At 36.0% G+C, this 20,667-nt stretch overlaps 1 protein-coding gene across 9 annotated transcripts in view; it reads right to left on the reverse strand.

The window, feature by feature from the left end:
• Window positions 1-20,667, reverse strand: part of EPB41L2 (erythrocyte membrane protein band 4.1 like 2) — a 105,211-nt gene that overhangs the window by 17,971 nt on the left and 66,573 nt on the right. For 8 of the 9 annotated variants that reach the window (XM_041423982.1, XM_041423977.1, XM_041423981.1 and 5 more), the window contains exons 6-13: window positions 20,513-20,555; window positions 14,586-14,661; window positions 12,888-13,106; window positions 12,332-12,419; window positions 10,914-11,066; window positions 10,428-10,525; window positions 5,906-6,078; window positions 2,824-3,005 (exon numbers count right to left, since the gene is read on the reverse strand). In XM_041423982.1, the coding sequence (XP_041279916.1) occupies window positions 2,824-3,005; window positions 5,906-6,078; window positions 10,428-10,525; window positions 10,914-11,066; window positions 12,332-12,419; window positions 12,888-13,106; window positions 14,586-14,661; window positions 20,513-20,555 (1,032 nt within the window). The remainder of the gene's footprint in view (window positions 1-2,823; window positions 3,006-5,905; window positions 6,079-10,427; window positions 10,526-10,913; window positions 11,067-12,331; window positions 12,420-12,887; window positions 13,107-14,585; window positions 14,662-20,512; window positions 20,556-20,667) is intronic. The other variant, XM_041423974.1, reaches the window with a different exon arrangement.

Raw genomic sequence — 20,667 nt, forward strand, 5'->3', positions numbered from 1 at the left:
ATCCGTCTCAACTGCCGCTAGAGATTAATCAAAGCATGTAAAAAAGAAAAAGTGCCTTGGACAGACTCAGCTTTGCACACATCCTTGTAGAGCTGAAACATCTGAAATCAAAACACTGATTTTAAAGTATCTGTGGTTTTCTGAATTCAGCTTTTAGGAACTTCATTTTTCAGATCTAAACAGAACTTCAGAGATGTGCATTCCAGTCAATGCATGCAGGAGACAGGCATTTTAAAACCAATAGACAGTGCAAATAGAACTTGCAAATAGTATCAAATAACATCTCTATTGTTACACAGAGCACTTTCAGTATTCAGTTTTATGTGCTCTTTAACATTTTGAACTACAATGCAAGTCCACCTGCAGCTTAGTATCCGTGGAATTCCATGAGACTATGCATGCTTTAGGAAATTAGGCAGAAAAACCATAAGCTATCTATTGACCCCACCATGGCAATTTTTCACAAATGAGAAATGCTAAAAAGATACAGATATACACACGTGCATTTGTGTATTATATATGTATTTACAGGCACGTACATAGGCACACCTCTAAACTAGGAAGTGTGCAAAACTGAGCAAGCCTTTTGAGAACAAGCATAAATGCAATGTGCAAGTGTCAACATTTAAGCAGCAAAATTACACACCTCCTCTTCCTCTGCTTTGTCATTCAGGTCATTGCCATTAGAGCTAAAGGAAGTCACCTTAGGCTCCAGGTAGCAGAGGGACAGAGCGAGAGGAAGGGAAAATGTGAGTGAAAAAGGAATAGACTGGAAAGCAGACAGAAGCAGGACAAAGACAAGGAGAAAAGAGGGGATGAAAGAAGGAGAGGTAATAGGAATATAGTGCTGAAGGCCAGGTGGGAGGAAAGAAATGCAAACATCAGGAAGGCTAGGTAAAGTAATATAGCCATCCTCATCAAGCAGTGAACGGAAACTAAAAGAAAGGCATCTGAAGAAGCTGAATGAGACGCGCAACTCAGTGCTTTTGTAGTCATTTGCATGGATTCTTCCCTCAACAGCAGGGGAGCCTCGACTAGCTAGGGGTCTCATAGAGGTATCAAACGTATTAATTGGTGAAGCTGTTCTGGTTTTATCATGATCTGATGTTTGTTCCATGGAATTGCACTCTGAAATGTCTGGAATGGTAAGAAGGGGTTCTTCAAATGGATCTTCCTCTGAAATATCTGAAAGCATGTCGATCTCGGGGACAAGTGACAAGTTTGTGAGATGGGATGACAAAGAATGGATGGGCAGTGATGACGGGTGTATGTGAGTGAGCTGAAGTAAAAAATTCTGTGCACAGTGGAAAATGAAAGCACAACAAAAATGCAAGTTTGAAGGCACATGAAGAGGGGAAAAAAGAGAAATTATTAGTTAGTGAAAACTTTTACTTTAAGAAGGGATAGCTTTACTAACGCAATAGAAATAAAAAATAAAAATCCTGCTGTGTTTTACAAGCAGCCAACTTGTTTACTTCTGTGGATTATGAAAGGAACCCATTACAAATGTTTTGTTCTCAGGCTGTAAAGAACTGTGCACTTTTGAACTGTAATAGTTGCCTAAAACAGATGGAAGCAGACAGACATTCAGAGCTTCGGCAGAAAGTTCAGAGGACAGTGCAGGATACGAAAGACAAGCTGGCACTTTTTGGGTTTATAACTGTTTTCTCTAAGACTTAAAGAGAACTAGAAAGGAAAAGAAGCATTTGCACTAGGGGAAAGAGGAAAAGCTGTTCACAGAATGAGCATGTGTAACAAAACTGTACTGAACAGCTTCCTGGAACAACCTCCCAAAATACTGCCTTCCCCTCCACCACTGTTTTGGTTAAAATATTTAAAGTTACATGACTTTGAAAACAAGGGAGAATCACCATTTTACCAAGCCCAAAGGCAAAACATCGTAATTTATTTTACCATTTTTCTCCCATAAAGAAACAGTGTGTGCCTTTTTTCTCATCTATTTCAAAATTATTTCAACTTGCCAGCAAATAAAAAAAAAATGCAGCTGTGGTATTTGTTTTCTTCCTACACTTGAATGCAGAGGGAACATATGAACTGCACAGAGAAACTCAGCAGTCTCACCAAGAATAAAATGGGTAGCTAACTTGTTTGGGGACAAAATTACTCTTTAAATATTAAACTAAGTTGTAGAGAATTGCTGAAATAGAAATGATCTCCAAGGGAGAAAGAGCAGCAGATTTTACATGGCACTTTGGGAGGGAACTTTGACATCAAATCATACAGAATATTAATAAAATTTTTTTACCTATTCCCCCAGTTGCTCAAACAAACAAGACAAGCAAACATTTGCAACAGGAACAGATCACAGTACTTAACTTTTCACAGAAATCTATACCTTAGTCAACATACAAGTTTTTAAAGGATGAAATAATTCAGCAATGGCTACTGAAACAAAATTGTTACCTATGGTAATTAAACTCCATCATAATATACCCAACTTTGCAGACTGTACACAACCATGATATATTAACATTTTTATTCAAGTCTAAACAAACTAAGGAAGTGAATAAAGCATTATTTACCCTTTGAAACATTCTTTCAAGAACTCATGCAAGCTTATTGAACATTTAAATTAGATTTACAGCAATAAAAGAAACTCTAGGTCAGTGCCATTTAGAAGTTTGTATTGTCTTTTGCTTACATATGCTTACATTAAGTTAAACACACAGAAAGCACTTGACAATTTTCCTTTAATATTTTAATATAGTGTTCTATATGATACTCAGAACTGACATTAAATAACCTCACATGGATGCACACATTCATATGAATAAATAATTTTCGTGTGAAAGTCAGACATACCTTTCCATCCTGATTCAATTCTAATTGTGGAGTTTTGAGTGGACTTTCATCTTCTTCTCTGCCACCTTCTTTTAACTTGGCCTGACCAGCAGCTTCAAGATCAATGATTTTATCTCCAGCAGCCTGCCCTCCAGTAGCAGAGAAGTCTCTTACAAGACTTTGGTCTGAAATACCCATGGGAGCTATTATAGAACAAAATAATTTTGGCTAATTTGGATAAGCTGAAACATTTTGGTTTTAAATCTTCTTAGGAAATACACTTTATGGTTATATCAGCAATGATCAGTACAGGCTAGTATTGATCCATTGTGAGTGATACAGTATTTTTCAGTTTCTTGGCTTTACAAAAAGTCTGTGGTTCTCATTGCACTCGTATGAACAGCAAACCACTCCATCATAAAACTTGCACTTATTATGTATGGAAAAGACCCTCATAGTATCAGACAAGTATTTATCAACTTCTTGATTAGTCTCGGAAGATAAATTGAAGGTATTGCTCTTTTGGGTGTATAAATCACCATTAAAAAAAGAGAGAGAAATATGAAAGAGTATTTTGTGGAAATTCACTGTTTGAGAGGACTACTTCAATGCAATCTAGAAATAGCTATGCAATAACTGTCACAGTATTCTTCACTGGAATCTTAGCAAAACTGCCCGAACAGCTCAGTGAAAGTAAGAACTTTCCTCCCTATATGCTTGCAAAAAATAGAAGGGGGAAATACTAAGGAAGTATACTTGAATATAGTCAAAGCACAAGAGAGTGAAAGGACTTAAATTATCTTCCTCTTATTTGACTCAGCCTAACAGGACTAATGAGCAGGATGGCTCTTTTTTTAAATCATGATGACTGGCTTAATCAAAATAATAGTAATGAAATACAAGAGAATTCATTAAATGAAGGAGTTTTAATAAATAATACTTTTATACTAACTTAATTCATTTAGTAACATTCTGTAATATCTCCACATGCCTTGGCTTTACAAAGCTGAGGTGCAGAAAGTTGAGAGGAAGGTGTTTCTTGGAGTACCTTTGAGGGATAACCTCTTTTAAAAAGTGTAAGCTTCACACCAGAGACTCCCTTAAGATGCTATGAAGCCAAGCCCAGCTAATGGGAAATGTGGCATTTGGGATGTAGGGCTTTTGGGGAGCCTCTGTAAGTTCTGTAACTTAATCTTCTGATCCCTTCATGGGTGGCAAATAGAGCATTTCTTGGGTATACATCGCTCAGGTTCCCCAAGTCAGTTTCAGAGTAACTTAGGTTGGAAGGAACATCCGGAGGTCAGCTAGTCCAAACCCCTGCTCAGAGAAAGTCAAAGTAGACCAGGTTGCTTAAGGGCTTGTCTAGTTGAGTTTTAAGTACCTCCATGGTCCTTTTAAATAAGCAAAAATTTGTTACTTGTAACTGAAATCTGCTGTGTCTCAACTTGCAGGCACACCCCACTGCCTTATCACCAGGCGCCTCTGAGAAACACATGGCTCTGTTTCTTCTATAGGTTCCCTGTCAGTAGCTGTGGACAGCAATACCTCATTGCAGCCTTCTCCTTTTAAAGCTGAAGGACCACAGTCCCCTCAGCTTCTTCTGATATATCACAGGCCCGCAGGCCTCTGGCCAGCTTGCTGCTCCTTACTGGGCTCTTTGCAGTATGTCACTGCCCATCTAGTACTGTGGAGCCCAAAGAAGAACACAGTATTTCAGGCACAGTCTCAGAAAGTACCGAATAGAGAGGAACAAGAATTTCTTCTGATGTGCCGGCTACGCTTTTGCTAATATAGCCCAGGATACCGTCGGCATTCTCCTGTTGACTCATGTTCAATGTGTTCCACAGGAGTCTCCAGATCCTTTTGTGCAAAGCTGCTTTCAGAACAATGTTTTATCATGCTCAAAATTTTGACCCTGATGCTTCTGTAAGAGTGAAAGTTAGGGCCTGAATACCCATGCCTGCGTGCCTGTATTCTGTAGATAATCCACAAGGGATGCCAGAGAGGCTTCATTATAAAACAGTTGAGAGTTGTGAAGAATTCAAATTGTTTCTAGCCAAAAGAAGAAGGGGAACAAAACCAGGCTCAGTAACACTGATGTGGTGATGGGTTTTTTGGTTGCCACAAGAAGTCATCACATGCTATGCTATAATGGTGAAAGGACTTTTGTCTCATATTTTTACTTTAGTTCTCAGAATGTAAGACTTGGTAGGTTTCCCAAGCAAGTGTCACAGTTCATTCATTTGTCGTAGTACAGAGAATGAATATTTGCAGAAGTAAAACTCTTCTAAGTAAAAGATTCTTTTTTTTTTTTAAAAAAAAAGATAAAGTTGACAGCTCAATTGTAGCTAAACTCACATCTGTCTCGGTTCACTTTTATTCCGGTGAGGTTGTGCATGCCTGAATCTGAGTCAAGCTTCATGTTATTTTGCTGAGTGTTTTTCTATTATATATTATTGCAGAAGTGATTTTGAGTAAGACATGTGCTATTACATTTGTCACACACAGTGCTGCTATACCTGCCTTTGGAAAGGGTGCCTGTTTCCAATAAAGGAAACTAGAAGATATTTCTGCTCAAAAAGACCAAATACCAGTAATGACAAAAAAAAACCTTTAGCTATTCAAAGTGAACATAAAAACGTATAACTAAACACTGAAGTACTGAATAAATATACTAGGATAGCAATATACTGAACAAAATCATGGAAAACTCTAAGAAACAATTAGTTCAGCCTTTTCTGTTTAGAGAAGCTCAGGCCAGCCCAGATCTCAAAAGATGCCACAGACCCAACAATTTTATTAAGACTGTAGTGTGTGCCTATGCCTTCAAAAAGGCATGAGTAGTGTGTATAGATGCTACATACCCATTATAGTGAACTCCATATATCCACAGCAGTGCTATGCCATTTAGGCAGTGACTGAACTTAATGTTTAGGTCACCTAACACTGACAAGTACCTAAACTGGCTTTAGAAATTGAAATTCATAATCTATCAAATGACCTTCTGGCCATCCTTAACGTTAACATTTCCGAATGTTGGTCAGGTCAGAGTGGAAACACATAATGTAATCACAACACTGAAAAAATAAGTGAAATTTCATACCTCCATCAAGGCTTCTGGAAACACGTTTGCTGGAGGTGCGTTCGAAGTACGGAGCTGGTCTGTCTATGAGGTTGCTGGCCTGTCGTGTCTGTGCCTGCGTACGGCCGCTGTAGCGGAACTTGGAACCCAAGGTCAGAAACTTTGCTTTTGGAGGCTGTTCTGGTGATAGAAGTCTGAAAGGGAAATATGAGAAAAGTCAGTTTAAAAGGCTTTATTTTAAGTATTTAATGAGGCAATTTGAACCTACTTATTGTACTTCAGCTTGTGCTCTCCAAGAAAGGATTCTACTGTAAGCTCTTCAAAGACCTTTCAAACAATGCATGTTATTTATTGTTTGCAGTTGGAGTGATGCTGATAACCATCACATTTTTTCCACGGTATGACGAAGCATCTGGGACTCCTGTGTTTTGGTGCTATCTTAGTGAAATTTTAATTTTTTGTAGAAAGCAGAAGCTATTATAGGTCATGTAACCTCTCAGATCTCTCCTTAGAATGCTACTTATAGTAAAAGCTATACATTCCACTTCCACTGCCTTTCCTATATTCTGAGGTACCAATACAGCAGCTGCTCTTCTTCCACATTAGGGAATGGTATCTCAAAGCTGTATAAAAGGGAGTATCAAGTGAAAAGAGATTGAGAAGACTGGAGAGTTGTACCCAACAGCAACATGTTTGACAGTTTACATTCAGACTCTAGTTTCTTTACAATGCCATTGGTAAAATTATATAGGTTGATGTTTGCTGGATATAAGGAGTGGGGTGAAGAAGCATATTGTGAAAAGGGTGAGAAAGAGGGTTACATGTACTGTTAATGCTGGCTATGTATGTTTGTACCATAAATGTTGGAGTCCTTGTCAGAAAGTTCAGAATGGGCTACCTAGGGAGCTGGTGGAGTCACTGTCCCTGGACGTGTTTAAAGAAAGACTGGATGTGGCACTTAGTGCCATGGTTTAGTTGATAAGATGATGTTAGGTCACAGGTTTGACTTGATGATCTCCAAGGTCTTTTCCAAGACCTGGTTGATTCTGTGATTCTGTACCACCATCACATGAGTTTGAAGACAGGTCCTTTCTACATCCCTGAATTTCCTTCAGTATGAGGACTTCATCTAACCCTATTGCTTGTGCTTTGTTTCTGCAATCTGACCATCAACTGCAACACTGAGGGTCCACTGCCATTCTTGCTGATAAGGCAAACAGTCATCAGTGCAAGAACTCTTCCCAGTCCCCACTTCTCTGGAAAGGTCTTTGAAGTTGTTTCCTGGATCAATGTAATGCTGCAAATACATGCTCACCCATCATGGCCTACTTTCTCTCTGTCTAAAACTATCAGATTATTGCAGACAAAGCTTCTTGATTTGAGAATTTGCAAAGAATGAGCAGCTCACTGAACATCAACTTCTTTCAAGCAGAACCAGCAATTCACATGCTCTTTGTACTGAGAATGGCACAGATGGGCACACAAGAGTTCAAACTTGCTGACTTTGTTCTCCTCTTCTGAACACTTGCACAGAAATATCTGTGTCAGCGGAATCCAATCCAATATATGTTAAGGCAGTAGCCAGTACTGGGTTCTGAAGACTGCAACAATCATTCTAAATGTGTTTCAGCAAAACTGGGGAATTTTCAGATACCTAGCAAACAGAACAGTGAGCTGACCCCGGCTGATTAACTGGGCCTCCCCAAAGACACTCTCCTTTCCCAGCTGGACAAAAGAGAGATAAATGTAACAAGCAGCTTATGGGTGAGATAAGGACAGGGAGACATCATTCACCAATTGCCCTCATGAGCAAAACAGATGAGACTTGGGAAAAAATTAATTTAATTTTTTATCAGTCAAATCAGAGTAGGAAATGAGAAGTAAACCTAAATCTTAAAAACACCTTCCCCCTTTTTCCCTAAGAGGGGATGTTTACTGGGACACTAAATCTTAATTTGTTTCAACATTTATAAAGAAAAGAATTCAAGACATTCCTTTTCCCCATTATTTCCAAAAGGGAAAGATGAAGAAGGCTAAAAGGGTTTTTCCAAGGTTCCTTCAATTCTTGATTTTCCATTATTGGCAAGGTTGCAGTATTAACTGCCATTTTTATCTTCCACCCTGCTGAGATAAACTTTTAATCTCTTAATGTGGAAAAAACAAGAGAACTAATTATTTCCTGATTAAGAGCATTTGAATGGATTTTTGTATTACATGTTTAATTACATAAATAACTGAAAACTGTGCATTTTAAGACATTCTGAGGAGACACTGAAAAAATCATGAAAATATCAAATAAAATATCATAAAGCAGAAATAAAAGCACATTTCTGCAGACACTGGTGAAGATCCAGAGTTGCCAACTAAGCTTACCTCAAAATTTTTATGCAGATATATGGTTTGACTGCATTTTTTATGTAGATTGCTGCTCTTTGAAAATGCTACTGGAATCCTCTAAGTCTGAGCTGATAACAAGTGAATACAATGCCCTTTGGTAGTCATTTTCAATACAGTTCATTACAATTTTTATAAATAACTTCATATACTAGTGAATTTCCTATACATTATAAGAAAACAGATCTTAATGTGATTATTTGAGATAAACTGAAATATTACATAAGACAACACAAGGAATCCTACCATGTTATATAGGGCATGCTAAGAGATTTGGAAACTAAAAATATGCATCTAAACTGTATACAATTTACTGTGGCATCATACACGAGCTTTACACATGCTCTGGATGAGCTACAGTCTCTTGAACTGCAATTGCTTTCTGCTGTTTATCTTTGAAGGGAGATAGAGCTGGCTTTATTTTACTGTTTTTAAATCAGGATGAGAGGTTCTGAGGATTTTCTCCCTGATGACATCAGTGGAGTATATAGATTTACAAAATGGTTCAAGTATTTGTTACATAATTCTTGTTATAATGTCATTCCTGGTTAGGAAAAGCCACTTCTGATTGGAATAAAATCCAATTATTTTTATTATGTCAGTATTTCTGTAGAAACGTTATTTCATAGCTATTAAAGCTTCTGAAAGCTTTCAGACTTGCAAATGGTAGTTGTCAGTTTAGGATTTTTGACTTTCGTAAGATTTGCTTTTTCCTTATTGAGGTCTATTTTATTATTATAAAACTAGGAAATACATCTTACCATCAAAGCAAATTACTGCATGAGTTATTTGAAGAGTATTAATAAACTTTTCACTATAGACAGAACTGCATGCTATTTGTGGTAATAGACACCACCAGCCAAAGCAGACTTCAAATTTTCAATAAGAATAGAATGCTGGACTGTGTTAATAAATGAATTCTATCAACATGAAAAAAAAAATCTCTGATCAGCATTTAAAAAATAAGTGCTTCTAAATTAAGCATTTGGAGACTGATTTATGCTGAGATTTGGCAATTTCAGCATCAGTTCTTTGCATTCAAGAACATGCTACAATCAGTGAAAATCTGAATACTGAAAACCATCCAGTTTCAGTAATCATCTGCTTAGGCCTCCTGGTCCCCTAGTTCTCTGAAGTTCTGTCTAGAAAATATATTCAGCAACAGGATTGCATCTACTTTAAAATACCTTTTTTTTTTTTTTTAAAACAAACAGGCTACTGAAGGAGAAAGCTTACCATTACACACCCTAGGTACTGTGCTTTGAAGAAAAAAACTAAGATTCAATGCCTATCCAATTCATAGGACACTCAACCTAAATCTGTGACTCCTAGGCTGCAGGGGGCATAGGTACACCTTCATGGAATGTGTGTCATAAAAATCAAATAATGTCAAAATCCTTTTCAGTGAAGGAAATAGACAGAGGAACAACTCTTGGCCACTTGTTAAGGTGCTCATTTACAAATAGATCATAGTTTCAATGACCAGTTCAGAATTCTGTGTTCCTCATTGCTGGAGAAAAAAATGCAGAGGATGTTATAGATTATTACGTAAACAAATAATCTGTTTAAAGTAATTCTGTTCTTTTTGAAGAATGACTGTGAACTCAACCTAGTTCATAAATAAAGAAAAATTCAGCTAGAAGCATTTACACTCAGCAGAATGTTGAAATTAATTGAATGAAGATTTTACTGTAAAGCTCTAAGAGCTTCTGTGATGATGTATAAAGGCTTTTTAGATGGTCATTCTGAAAAGTCAGTCTGTCATGAAATCTTACCACAAATCACAGAATGTATCAGGTTGGAAGGGACCACTGTGGGTCATCTGGTCCAACCTCCCTGCTCAAGCAGGGTCATTCCAGAGCACATGGCACAGGATTGAGGCCTGACAGTTCTTGCACACCTCCAGTGCTCCATGACCACTTGTTTAGTTCCATCCTCTTAGCACTCTGAAAGTTTTGATAAAGCAGTTAATTGTATTTGAGACTTTAGGAATTGGTAATTTGGGGTCAATTATTGTCAGGGTATCTTCTATCTAAGAGGTGATACTGCAAGGGGCAAAGAAGGGGGAAATCTTTACTTTCCTCTATCCTTTAAAAGAAACATAGGAGTACACCTTGCAAAGTGGGGGAAGGAGAGAATTATCATTTACCTGAAGAAAGTATGGTGCTCCACACAAACCTTCCATAACCTTTTAGCAGCACGATGGTTTGGCAGTTTGAACCCAATAGTGCTCTCAAACTGTTCCAGCTGGAAAGAATCCATAAATAAATTAATCCATTTGCTTAAGCTGGCTATTAATTAAGAGGTAGAGTTCAGATAGTTCCATTACTGCACCAAGCTGTAATATTCCTGCCATAAGATTTCATAAGACTTTTTAAAACTTTTTGAAAAATATCAGGATTTCCAGCCTTTTAAAAGAATTTTACTTAAATAAAATAGATCTTTTTCTTGGTTTGCCTTTACTAATCAAGAAAGGTGTTTAATACATTAGAATCTGAAGAGGAAAAACAATCATAAGTTCTGTTTGAATATATCATAAGCTTATAAGGACAGATGTGGAAAAAATGAGGATGTTTTCTTATTGCTGGACAGAAATGATCTCACAAAAGAAACAAGACTGAAAGGTCCTACTTACTTCTGCTGGCCTGACTTTGATGTAGAAATTACTTCGCTTGTAGGAAATCTTCAGAATTTTTGGCCAAGCGAAGCGGTTGATCCGGAGTCTGTCTTTGTAAATCAGCAGGCCATTAGCACAGACACCCAGCATGATATCCACACCTTCAGAATCCTACCAGGTGTGAGACAATTTCATAAAAATCACTTCAATAACATTCCAAACAAGTAATTAGTGCTGACATACCTTGACGGAATAGTGTAACTGGGACATGTTTCATATTCAAACCTGACTCTGACAATGAGATTCTTAAATCAGAAATAGCCAAGTATATTCATTTTATAGGAAAGACTTTGGACTCCAAGTAATGGTTTTGGCATTCATATGCCACAGTTCTGGGAAATTCTTCAATATTCTGGTAATAGGGACTAAGTTAACAACTTAAAAGCAGGAAAGGTATGGCCAGTGTGTGTGCTAGCAATAATTTCAACAAATATTAAAAGCAGAAAAATGAAAACCAAGCCTGTCCCACTTAAAGCAGTCAGTGGAAGTCTGAACAAGCTGGTGATCAAGGTGACCAGTACAGTCATGTACTATTCCAGCAAAGACAGAGGAGGTAATGGACAGGTTTCTGAGCATTCTCTTTGACTGACAGCATTTGATGCAAGTTTTACAGGCTACAAAACGAGTCACTTACTGATACACTACACAATACAGCAGAATCTCATGTCCTCCCCAACAACTGATCAACTACATCAAATGCCAACACAGTCATTATGGAGTTGCTTCACTGGCAAAATTAACAAAACAAAATTTAACCATATTTCTCCAGTACTTAAAAGTCTTTGTTTTCTTTTTTTTTTTAAACGCAAGACTGATATGCTTGCAATACTTTAAATTTCCTAATGATTTTGAGATTCTGGATTTATGAGAGGGAGTGGGAGGAGGTTATTAGTTTGTCTTCTGAGGTCTTAACAAAAACAAAAAAATTTAAAAAATTCCCATCTGAAATTAAAATTTTATTTGATCTACCCCAGGAAGTGGAAAAAGCACCAAAATCCTCCCCCACGACCTCCCCCTCATATTGTTTTTAATTCTCACGGTACTTTGAAAACAATTACATTTTCTTTTATGCTTTACTTTATTGGCCTTGCATCTCCTCAGCATAGAAAATATGACATTTTAAATGTTTTTATTTGCTCTTAGGAGTGAAATGTTATTTCCAAGTTGCACATGTCTATGCACTAAATAAAATAAATATATAAATTCTACTGATGTTAGAGTTGTAAATTGAGTAATTATTATAACCAAGAGATAACAGCCTACAGCGAAAAATTAAGCATAGGGCCTTTTAAAAAATAATCTATATAGATAGTATTTTCTTTAGTACTTAGCATGTCTATCCTAAAACAAAACCAAACAAACCCAATCCCCAATACCTTGGCATGATGTAAATCCACTCCATACATGGAGAGTCTCTTAGCATTTTCTAGGAACTGGGAATCCGCCTGTGCTGGAGTCAAGCCCCTAAAATCATTGAACAAGCTCTGAGTTTATTGGCAAAAAAACCGAGTGTCAAAACTGAGCGGAATCCTGGAATTCAGACTGATAGAAAAACCTCAGTTTACAAGGTATCAAGAACATTTTTGCTCTACAGGAAACGTGTTCTTTCACAGCATATTATTTTACTTGAGTACAGATTTCCACCTTCACTCATTCAAACAGATGCATGCATGCATGAATTAGTTTTATATGAAACTAATTCATATAAAAATACTTTTTTCCAAAAGTTCTCTAACAAGACTTTAGTGCAACTACTGTTTTCAAACTCAACTTTTTAAACACACCAAAGTAAGAGCTTTTAGTTACATAAGAAATGATTTCCAAAGTAACAATAAGTTTACCTCAGCAGATTTACACATACTCCTAAGGGAGAATTGACATAAATGTGACAAAGCATGATGACTTCTTTTAATCCCACTGTATCTGACATACCTGTGTGTTTTGTGTAGCTCAGCCACTTTCTCTTCCATTTCTTGGGTCTGATTGGGTGCAAACTGGAATTCACTGATATAATCACTGCTGTGCTCCTCTGGGTCATGATCACCCAGCTCAGCCTGCAGGGTATATGAACCAAGGAGGGCGTGAGTCACAAAAGAACATGGCAGTCGGCCAGATACAATATCCTGGCGAAGCTGTAGGCACAAGAAATACCTGCAAGACAAATGAGAAAAAAACAACCAGAGAGAAAGAAGAACAAAGAAAGGGTTACCTATGACAGATAATGAGAAATATGGCAGAATTCATCAAGATGCATGTAACTGGGTAAGCATGTTTTAAAGTAAGCGAATACATTAATAATGACATTATATTATTTGAGCGTTATTACCACACAGTAAATTTCACTTGATTTTTAAGGGTCAATATAACTTTCATTAAAAATTTGAAAAGCAGAAAGAATTCTGATTTCCAGTACAAATGAATAAAAAGCTATCTAGTTTCAAACAAAAGATGACTTAGGAACTCATTTAGTTCACATTGTAGCCTGTAGGTATCTGTGGTTTAAAAATATAAGCTATGCATTTCTTTGATATTTCCCTTTGGCTTTGAAACTCCAACTTTTATATCCCTTGCAGTTCACATGCTAATCATGTCATGTAATACAAGAAAAATCCAGTTTCTGTAGTACTGAAATCACAATTACATTTCTTAAACTAGGTATGTATTAGAATTCAATCTTTCAGGTACTGTATACAGCCTTCCACCAAATTTACCAAGTTAAACATCAGCAGACATGCCCACCTTAGCAGAGATTTTTTTAAAAATACAAGTGAAATAAATTCTTACTAGTGAAACTTAGATTGAAGATATAACCAAAACATGTTTTTATGAGTTGAACAAGAAACAGAAAAACCAACTCACTGAAAATTTTCAAAGAAAATACATACAACTTCTTGTAAATGCACTTTGTACTAAATGCCTTTGATGATGCTACAAATCCCTATTTGTAGCAATATATTAGCTGCACACTTGCATAGCTATCTTATTGTGTGCAGAAGACTGATGAAATGCAACATGTAGTAGTAACATATATCCTGCCTCAGCAGAGTCAGCTAACTCCAAACCAAAGTATTTAGGTTTCCTGCAACTTGTGAGAAAAATCAGTTCCCTGTAATCTATCTCCAGTTAACAGCCTTGCAGTGCTACTTTTAGGTGCTTAGTATCCACTGCATTCCAAGTATTTTCTGTCTAAGTTGGGAAGATAATTATTTTCAGGTTTTATTATGTTTTGTGGCTTTATTTAAAGCACGTGTGTAAATCCACATTTTCATCTACCTAGTCTGGATTATTACTGAAGTATCTTGGATCCCTAGAGCTTTCTTCAAGACCCACATGCCTTCATTTGTTTCATAACAAAGCAGCAGTCTGGCAATAAACCACCAGCTTCTTTCATATACTATCACTCACACCTTACCTGCTGCCCAAATCATATCCCCACTTAACATTAAATTCTTCTTGCTCAGTTTTTTTCCAGAAGTCTTCATTGTAACTTTTCAAACTTGTTCCAAAAAGCAGCTGATGTAAGTAAGAATATCTATAGTGTACAGTACCCAGAAACTGAAGAAGAAATTCTATTGGCTATTAAATTAGACTAACAGTAATTTAAAATTTAAAATTAGGACCTGTGCATACCTAGTGATGTCTTCAGTCAACTGTGACGGATCAGGGGGATAAAACTTCACATTAAAGGTGAATATCCAAGGTAGACCTAAATATGGGAAATATCTGATTGTTAATCTCAATTAAGTCCAAGTAAGCAAAGAAAAAACTTTATTGAAAAATGTTAGAAAGTAGAATAAATCCTAATCACTGAAATCACGAAGGAAGTTTTTTTCTGTTTTTCACTGTACATCAGTTTTTCACTGTACATCATTCGGAACCATAGATTATTTTCACTAGCAGGTAGAGCCCCACAGATATAATGAAAGATTAACATGTTAAAATTATTTTTAAATAATGTTTTACAGTAAGTTACACAAATATCAGAAGACATTTTTAACTTGAAAAAGACCATAATATATTAACACTTCTAAGATATTATGTATTCAAAGGCACTTGCATTGAACTTGTTTTTATTTCCAACTCCTCCAAGGCTAACAGTCTCCTCCTGTCTAAACTTAGTTTGAGAGACTGTACAGTAACTGCCAACATGAGACATCAAAATGAGCTCTTTGTTGTTGTATGTAACAGAAATATAATAAATTGTTCATTGAGAATGTGTGGAAGACAAAATATTAGCCATTCCTACTTTAAAATATTTTTCTGGTAAACACCACATTAAACAACTACAATAACAGTGATATTTCAATTCTTATGTTAGACTTGTTAATAATACATGCATTTTTTAATGCAAAACATGACTAAAACTAGATTAATAATTTGAAAAAGAATAAAATGTTGCCTTTAGTCATAGCTCTGTTTTAAAATAAATTTTTAAGATTTGAAAGCTAAATCACACATCTATAATTAAAATACATTTTCAGAATGTTAGTATTTTGGACAGTAAATTATTTTAGAACTCTGCATTACACAGATAAATCATGCTTTGAAAAATATGTCTTTCTACAGCAACACAAAAAGACTGAAATCCCACTTTCAACACAATGCTAGAAAAAAGTGCTGACATTATTTAAGGTTACTTTCTTAAAAAAAAACTGTTCTGAAATTCCGTATATACTAAAGGTAAAGAGTTATGTTAGAATTTCTAATGTCTTCCAACGGTTCAGAAATTATTTTGGTTTTTCAGACATGGCTATTCACTGAAGCACTTCAATTTTTATTTAAGTGTGAACCTCATTCTACACCTGGCTGCTAAGCCACTATTTCTCTTTGAGAGCTCTGGGTTTTTGTGTATCTTAACATTCCCAGTTATCAAGATTTTTTACAATTTTGTTTACAAAATAAGGCAGGACCCTTAAATGAGGTCTCATTTATCATTGCATTTTCTACTGTGAAGCAGTGCAAAACAGAATTAAGACAAAAATATCTTGGAAAAAAAGTCTAACAATAATGAACACATACAGCATAACAAACACAGTTAAAGATGGATTAGATTAACCTACTTCCATCCTCTCCCAGGGAATCAGCATAATTTAATGGAAAGACACTGATACTGGGTAAACCAAAGTGATGAGTATGAGCAGTAGGGCCAAAATCTCTGCGCAAAAAGCATTCAAGGAGAGCTGTCATGTTAACAGAGCTGGAGAAATGGATGAAGGATGTGTCCTTCCACACTGGTACTAAACCAGTCTTCAAGTTTTTCCTGGTCTGAAGTTGCAGTTAAACTAGTCACATATGAATTCCTGTTTAACTATTGCTCTTTCTGGTCAGCATTTCTACAGCTAACTTTCAGAAAGTAATGCAGCCAGGAGACTTAGGTGTGGTTTGAAGAAAAAAAAAAACCTGAAAAAACTATATTCTCTATAAAAAAGTGCATAAATCCTCTGAGTGAGCAGGCTTTGTAAAAAAAAAAAATCGTATCTCTACTTACACTGATTAAATTGCTAATTTGTGGAAAAAATATTGAGATTGATTTTGTACTAAATATTTTCTGGACAGCTGGTGACCATGTATTTTACCTGATTAGTGAAAACACATTTATCCCCTAAATACAGAGTAGCAAGTTTATTACAATGTGCACAGTCTACACTTCTACTTCACATTAAAGAAGACTTTTTATAACTGCACAAACGAGGCATATAATCATAGTTGTCCTCACATAACAATGCACATCATTGCTGGCTCTTCATAGAGGTGGTAGTCAAAACAAAAAAAACCAACCCCAAAGCTGATTTAAAATTGTATTTAGCATTCTGTCCCTGATAAGGCTCTCTGTTTTGATTTTCAGTTGTATGGGCTACAGAAATGTCAAAAATTTTTCTAGCCAGCTTGTTACATCAAGAATGCTTTTGTGGCAACTTTATGCCCATTCTTAGAGAAAAGAATGCAATATAACCAACCAGTAGCAGCATACAATTACCATGATTCATCCCATTTAAACTGGGAAAAATCAGTGAGGGGTTTTTTTTCCAGTAAAGGCTTTTTCTGGCTTTTACTCATGATCTCTTGTATGTCAGCTTTTGCAAGGAAACCCTTCTCTTGGCACAGGTACTTAGTTCTCTTCAACAATGACAATCTAGACTCTAGTGTAATCAGCTTAGATGAAAAGTAGCTACAACTCTTACAGATATATAGCTAAATATATATAAAATAGAAGGACATAAAATCATGTGAACCTGCATAAAGTGACCACCATATTTTGATGCCTGAGCATACCCATACATTTGTTAGCACTAAAATCAGACAGCCAGAGCTGTGCAGCTGAAATGCAAGCTCTTTCCTAATTAATTAAAACTTCTCTTACTTCTCCAGCCTATTCTGTCCTCAGAACATCTGAACCCTCTCCATTTCTTACAACATACAGAACACAAAATATGTGATGTGGGAGTATTTTTTGCAGTAAAAATACTAACCATGCTGCAGGCTAGAAATATATTAAATGACATAATATTACCTTTGGTTTAAACCGATAAACTCTCAAATTGCATTTTATGTAAGGGTGACCCAACACACCCTCTGTGTAATCTGAGATTTGACTATTTGAATGTCATTTGCTATTGCCTGTACCATCATAATATTCTAGCTGTTTCTCAGCTCTGCAAAAGCCTGAATCCACTTGAGATGTACCAATTTTCAAAAAGATAGTGACAGAAATGTAATTACCTACCTGTCCCTGAAAGAAGTAATTAGAGGTTTTAACACATGCCAGTGGATAGCCAAGTACATGAGTTAAAAAAAGTCAAGAATTCACTTTCCTGAAGAGATCAGGCTGGCTGAAAGCAAACAAGATTTTTGTCACCTTTGTAGCCCTGAGAACAGAGACAGTAATTTGTGGATCATGTTCATTAGCTGAAGTAACATCAGTAATTGCTGAGATCCAACATAACTGCCCAGCCAAAGGCCAACCTGTACAAGTAAGAGATCTCACAGAGGGGCTGAGGACTGTGTCACAGCAAGAGACAGCCTGCAGAACATGACTTGGGGGAGACCACGGGATTCTTATTTCATCTTTTCCAGGCACAGGTGGAACATACATCCCCAATGTGCAGAGTATTGGTGTTGCTCACAGTTAAGAGAGACAGAGATTATTTTAAGTATTATGTTGCAAACTGATGTGTTGAACTACATTTCTGAAAGTGTCACCTTTATGCATTCAGATCAATGTATTTGTCCAAATACACTTATCTAGCATGCTAGTGCTTCAGTTTGTGCCATACAAGAGAAAAAGAAATCACCAAATTTCAGAGTTGGAAGGGACCCACAAAGATCAGAAAGCCCAGCTCTTAAGTGAATGGCCCATAGAGGGAATTGAACTCACAACCTTGGCTTGTTTTTTGTTTCTTAGCACCAGGTTCTATCCAACTGAGCTAATCTCAGGTTGAAAAGTTCATTTGATCAATGTTCATTTTCAACTTTCAAATGGACTAATAGGTTTTACAGGTATCTTAAATTTAATGAGTACTTTTGCACACAGGATTTCCATTCTTGATTAAAGACAAATATATTTAGAATTAAGTAAGTCTGAAAAGAAAAAAGTCTCATTATTTGATACTTATGTAGCTGGAGGATTAAATGTGCCTACAGTAAGATTCCAGTTTCTGGAAACTTTAATAGACTAATGCTGAGGAACACAGCTAACACTATCCTAATTACTTGCACATAGGTGTAAGCAAGCATCATTTTAAAATCCTTTAAATCATGTTCTTACTTCACTGTTTATTTTATTATGCCTATCAACTTTGAAATACTACAGACCAGAGGAGAAAAAAACATCCCATCATGATTCTTTATACAATAACTTTCAATAGACTTGTTCTCCAGTGTAAAATGTAGGTCTTCATGCTGTATGGAAAATCAAACCACCTTAACCTATATTTCTGTAGTGCAGATGATACAGTATTAAAAAGAACTTCGTGTAGTGCATCCAAAAAATGTTCAGGTAGGTTCTTACAGTTCAAATTTGTGACACTAACTGGTAGGCTATTAGATAGCATGCAGAGTGCTACAGAATACAAAAAGATATCAACATTTGTATCAGCAAAGTTGATACAAAAAGTATCAACATCCTCCATATTTTTTCATTTATTAAAACCAAACAGCCTTTAGCCTGCATATTTGGACAGCTAATAAATTTTCACTGAAGACCTGCAGAAGTTCCAATACCAGTAACTTTTCCTCAATTAAAAGTGTGGGTGCTACTTGCATATTAGTACATTCACTGTTTTAATAGGTCTAGTTTGCTTACACAAAAGCATGTTGGATCAAAAAACCAGCTTCCAAAGATGTTTCTGTAACTTTCATTTCTATAATGAGATATAAACCACACCTTCCTATTAATGGATTTAATGAATGGGCAAAGATGTGAAGAAAAAGGAATTAACACCATTATGACTTCTGGAAAAAACAAGTATTGCCTTAAAATGTGGAGTTAACAGCAATAAAGAAACCATCTGTTTGTCATTATAAATAACACATTGCTGTTCTTAATTACAAGTACAGTCAAATTCTTAGCTTAAATTCTCATGTTGTAAGTCTAGGCTTTTAAATATTATCATAAGCCTCTTCTCCCCACTTTCCTATCAGGTACTACCAGAAGGTTTCCATTAAAAACAAAACAACAACAAAAACCCTAGTTTGGCCACAAGTGAGTAAGGCAACGACAATAAGTTCAGTAAGGACGGGGGCTGTCTAGCATGTTTTAGTGGCCACTTATTTTGTGATATGTCGACTCAAGCAGAGTATCACCTAGATTTACTCTCCATACGCTCCCTAGCTAGTAAAGAGCTCTGACAGAGCTTTATGCAAACAGAGCAAAATAAATTACTCATCATGTACTAAGTATAGGAAGTAGAAAGGCATTTCAAGCAGATTCAGTCTGAAAAGTACTGTAGTGAGACATTCCAAGATTATGCTCTCTATTCCATCTCCATTCTGAAAATGATGGACATTACCAAAAAATCAATGGTGGACTGATCAGTACTGAAGAATATTCATTTTCTGTAAAACATATTAATTCTCCTTTTGTAGGTTCATATTCTTCTGGTGATTCTTTAAAGTAAGAAAGTTCTATGACAATCATCACCATCTTTGTGTGATCGCATTCTCCATCCAATAACCAACTATCAGCACAAAATTGAAAAACATCTACAGTTTCAGGATGCAAAAATATCGGCTATTACTCACAAAACAAGGGAAATTTTTGGGGCATTAATATATGTGATTAGTTCCTAATACAATATAATGATTAATCATCATAATATAGTGATATAATAATAACATATAATAAAGTATAATCATTAAGTTCTACTTCCTTCTTCTTCTCCCTACTTGGACAAGACATGGAAATAGAAGATTTGCTTCCTGTTTTAAGGTGAATACATCACTATCAGATAGAAATTATTTTAAAGCTGTAAGCAATTGACATTCAGGCTACTAAATTTATGAAGAATATTTCTGTGAGAAAAAAAAAGAGCATAACATCTGAATACAGAAGTACTTACTTCGAATTTGTCTCTTAATTTCCTTCGAAGGATCTAGCCAGTTCTGGGAAAAAAAAAAAGAACAAGCAAACCACAGCCAGCATTTAAAATCCTCAATACCAAAAATACTTTGGTATAATCTGTGCAACATATTAATTAGTTTTCACATTTCAGTT

Source organism: Onychostruthus taczanowskii, unplaced genomic scaffold (assembly GCF_017590055.1).
Source record: "Onychostruthus taczanowskii isolate IOZ18803 unplaced genomic scaffold, ASM1759005v1 scaffold8, whole genome shotgun sequence".
Taxonomy (NCBI): Eukaryota; Metazoa; Chordata; class Aves; order Passeriformes; family Passeridae; genus Onychostruthus; species Onychostruthus taczanowskii.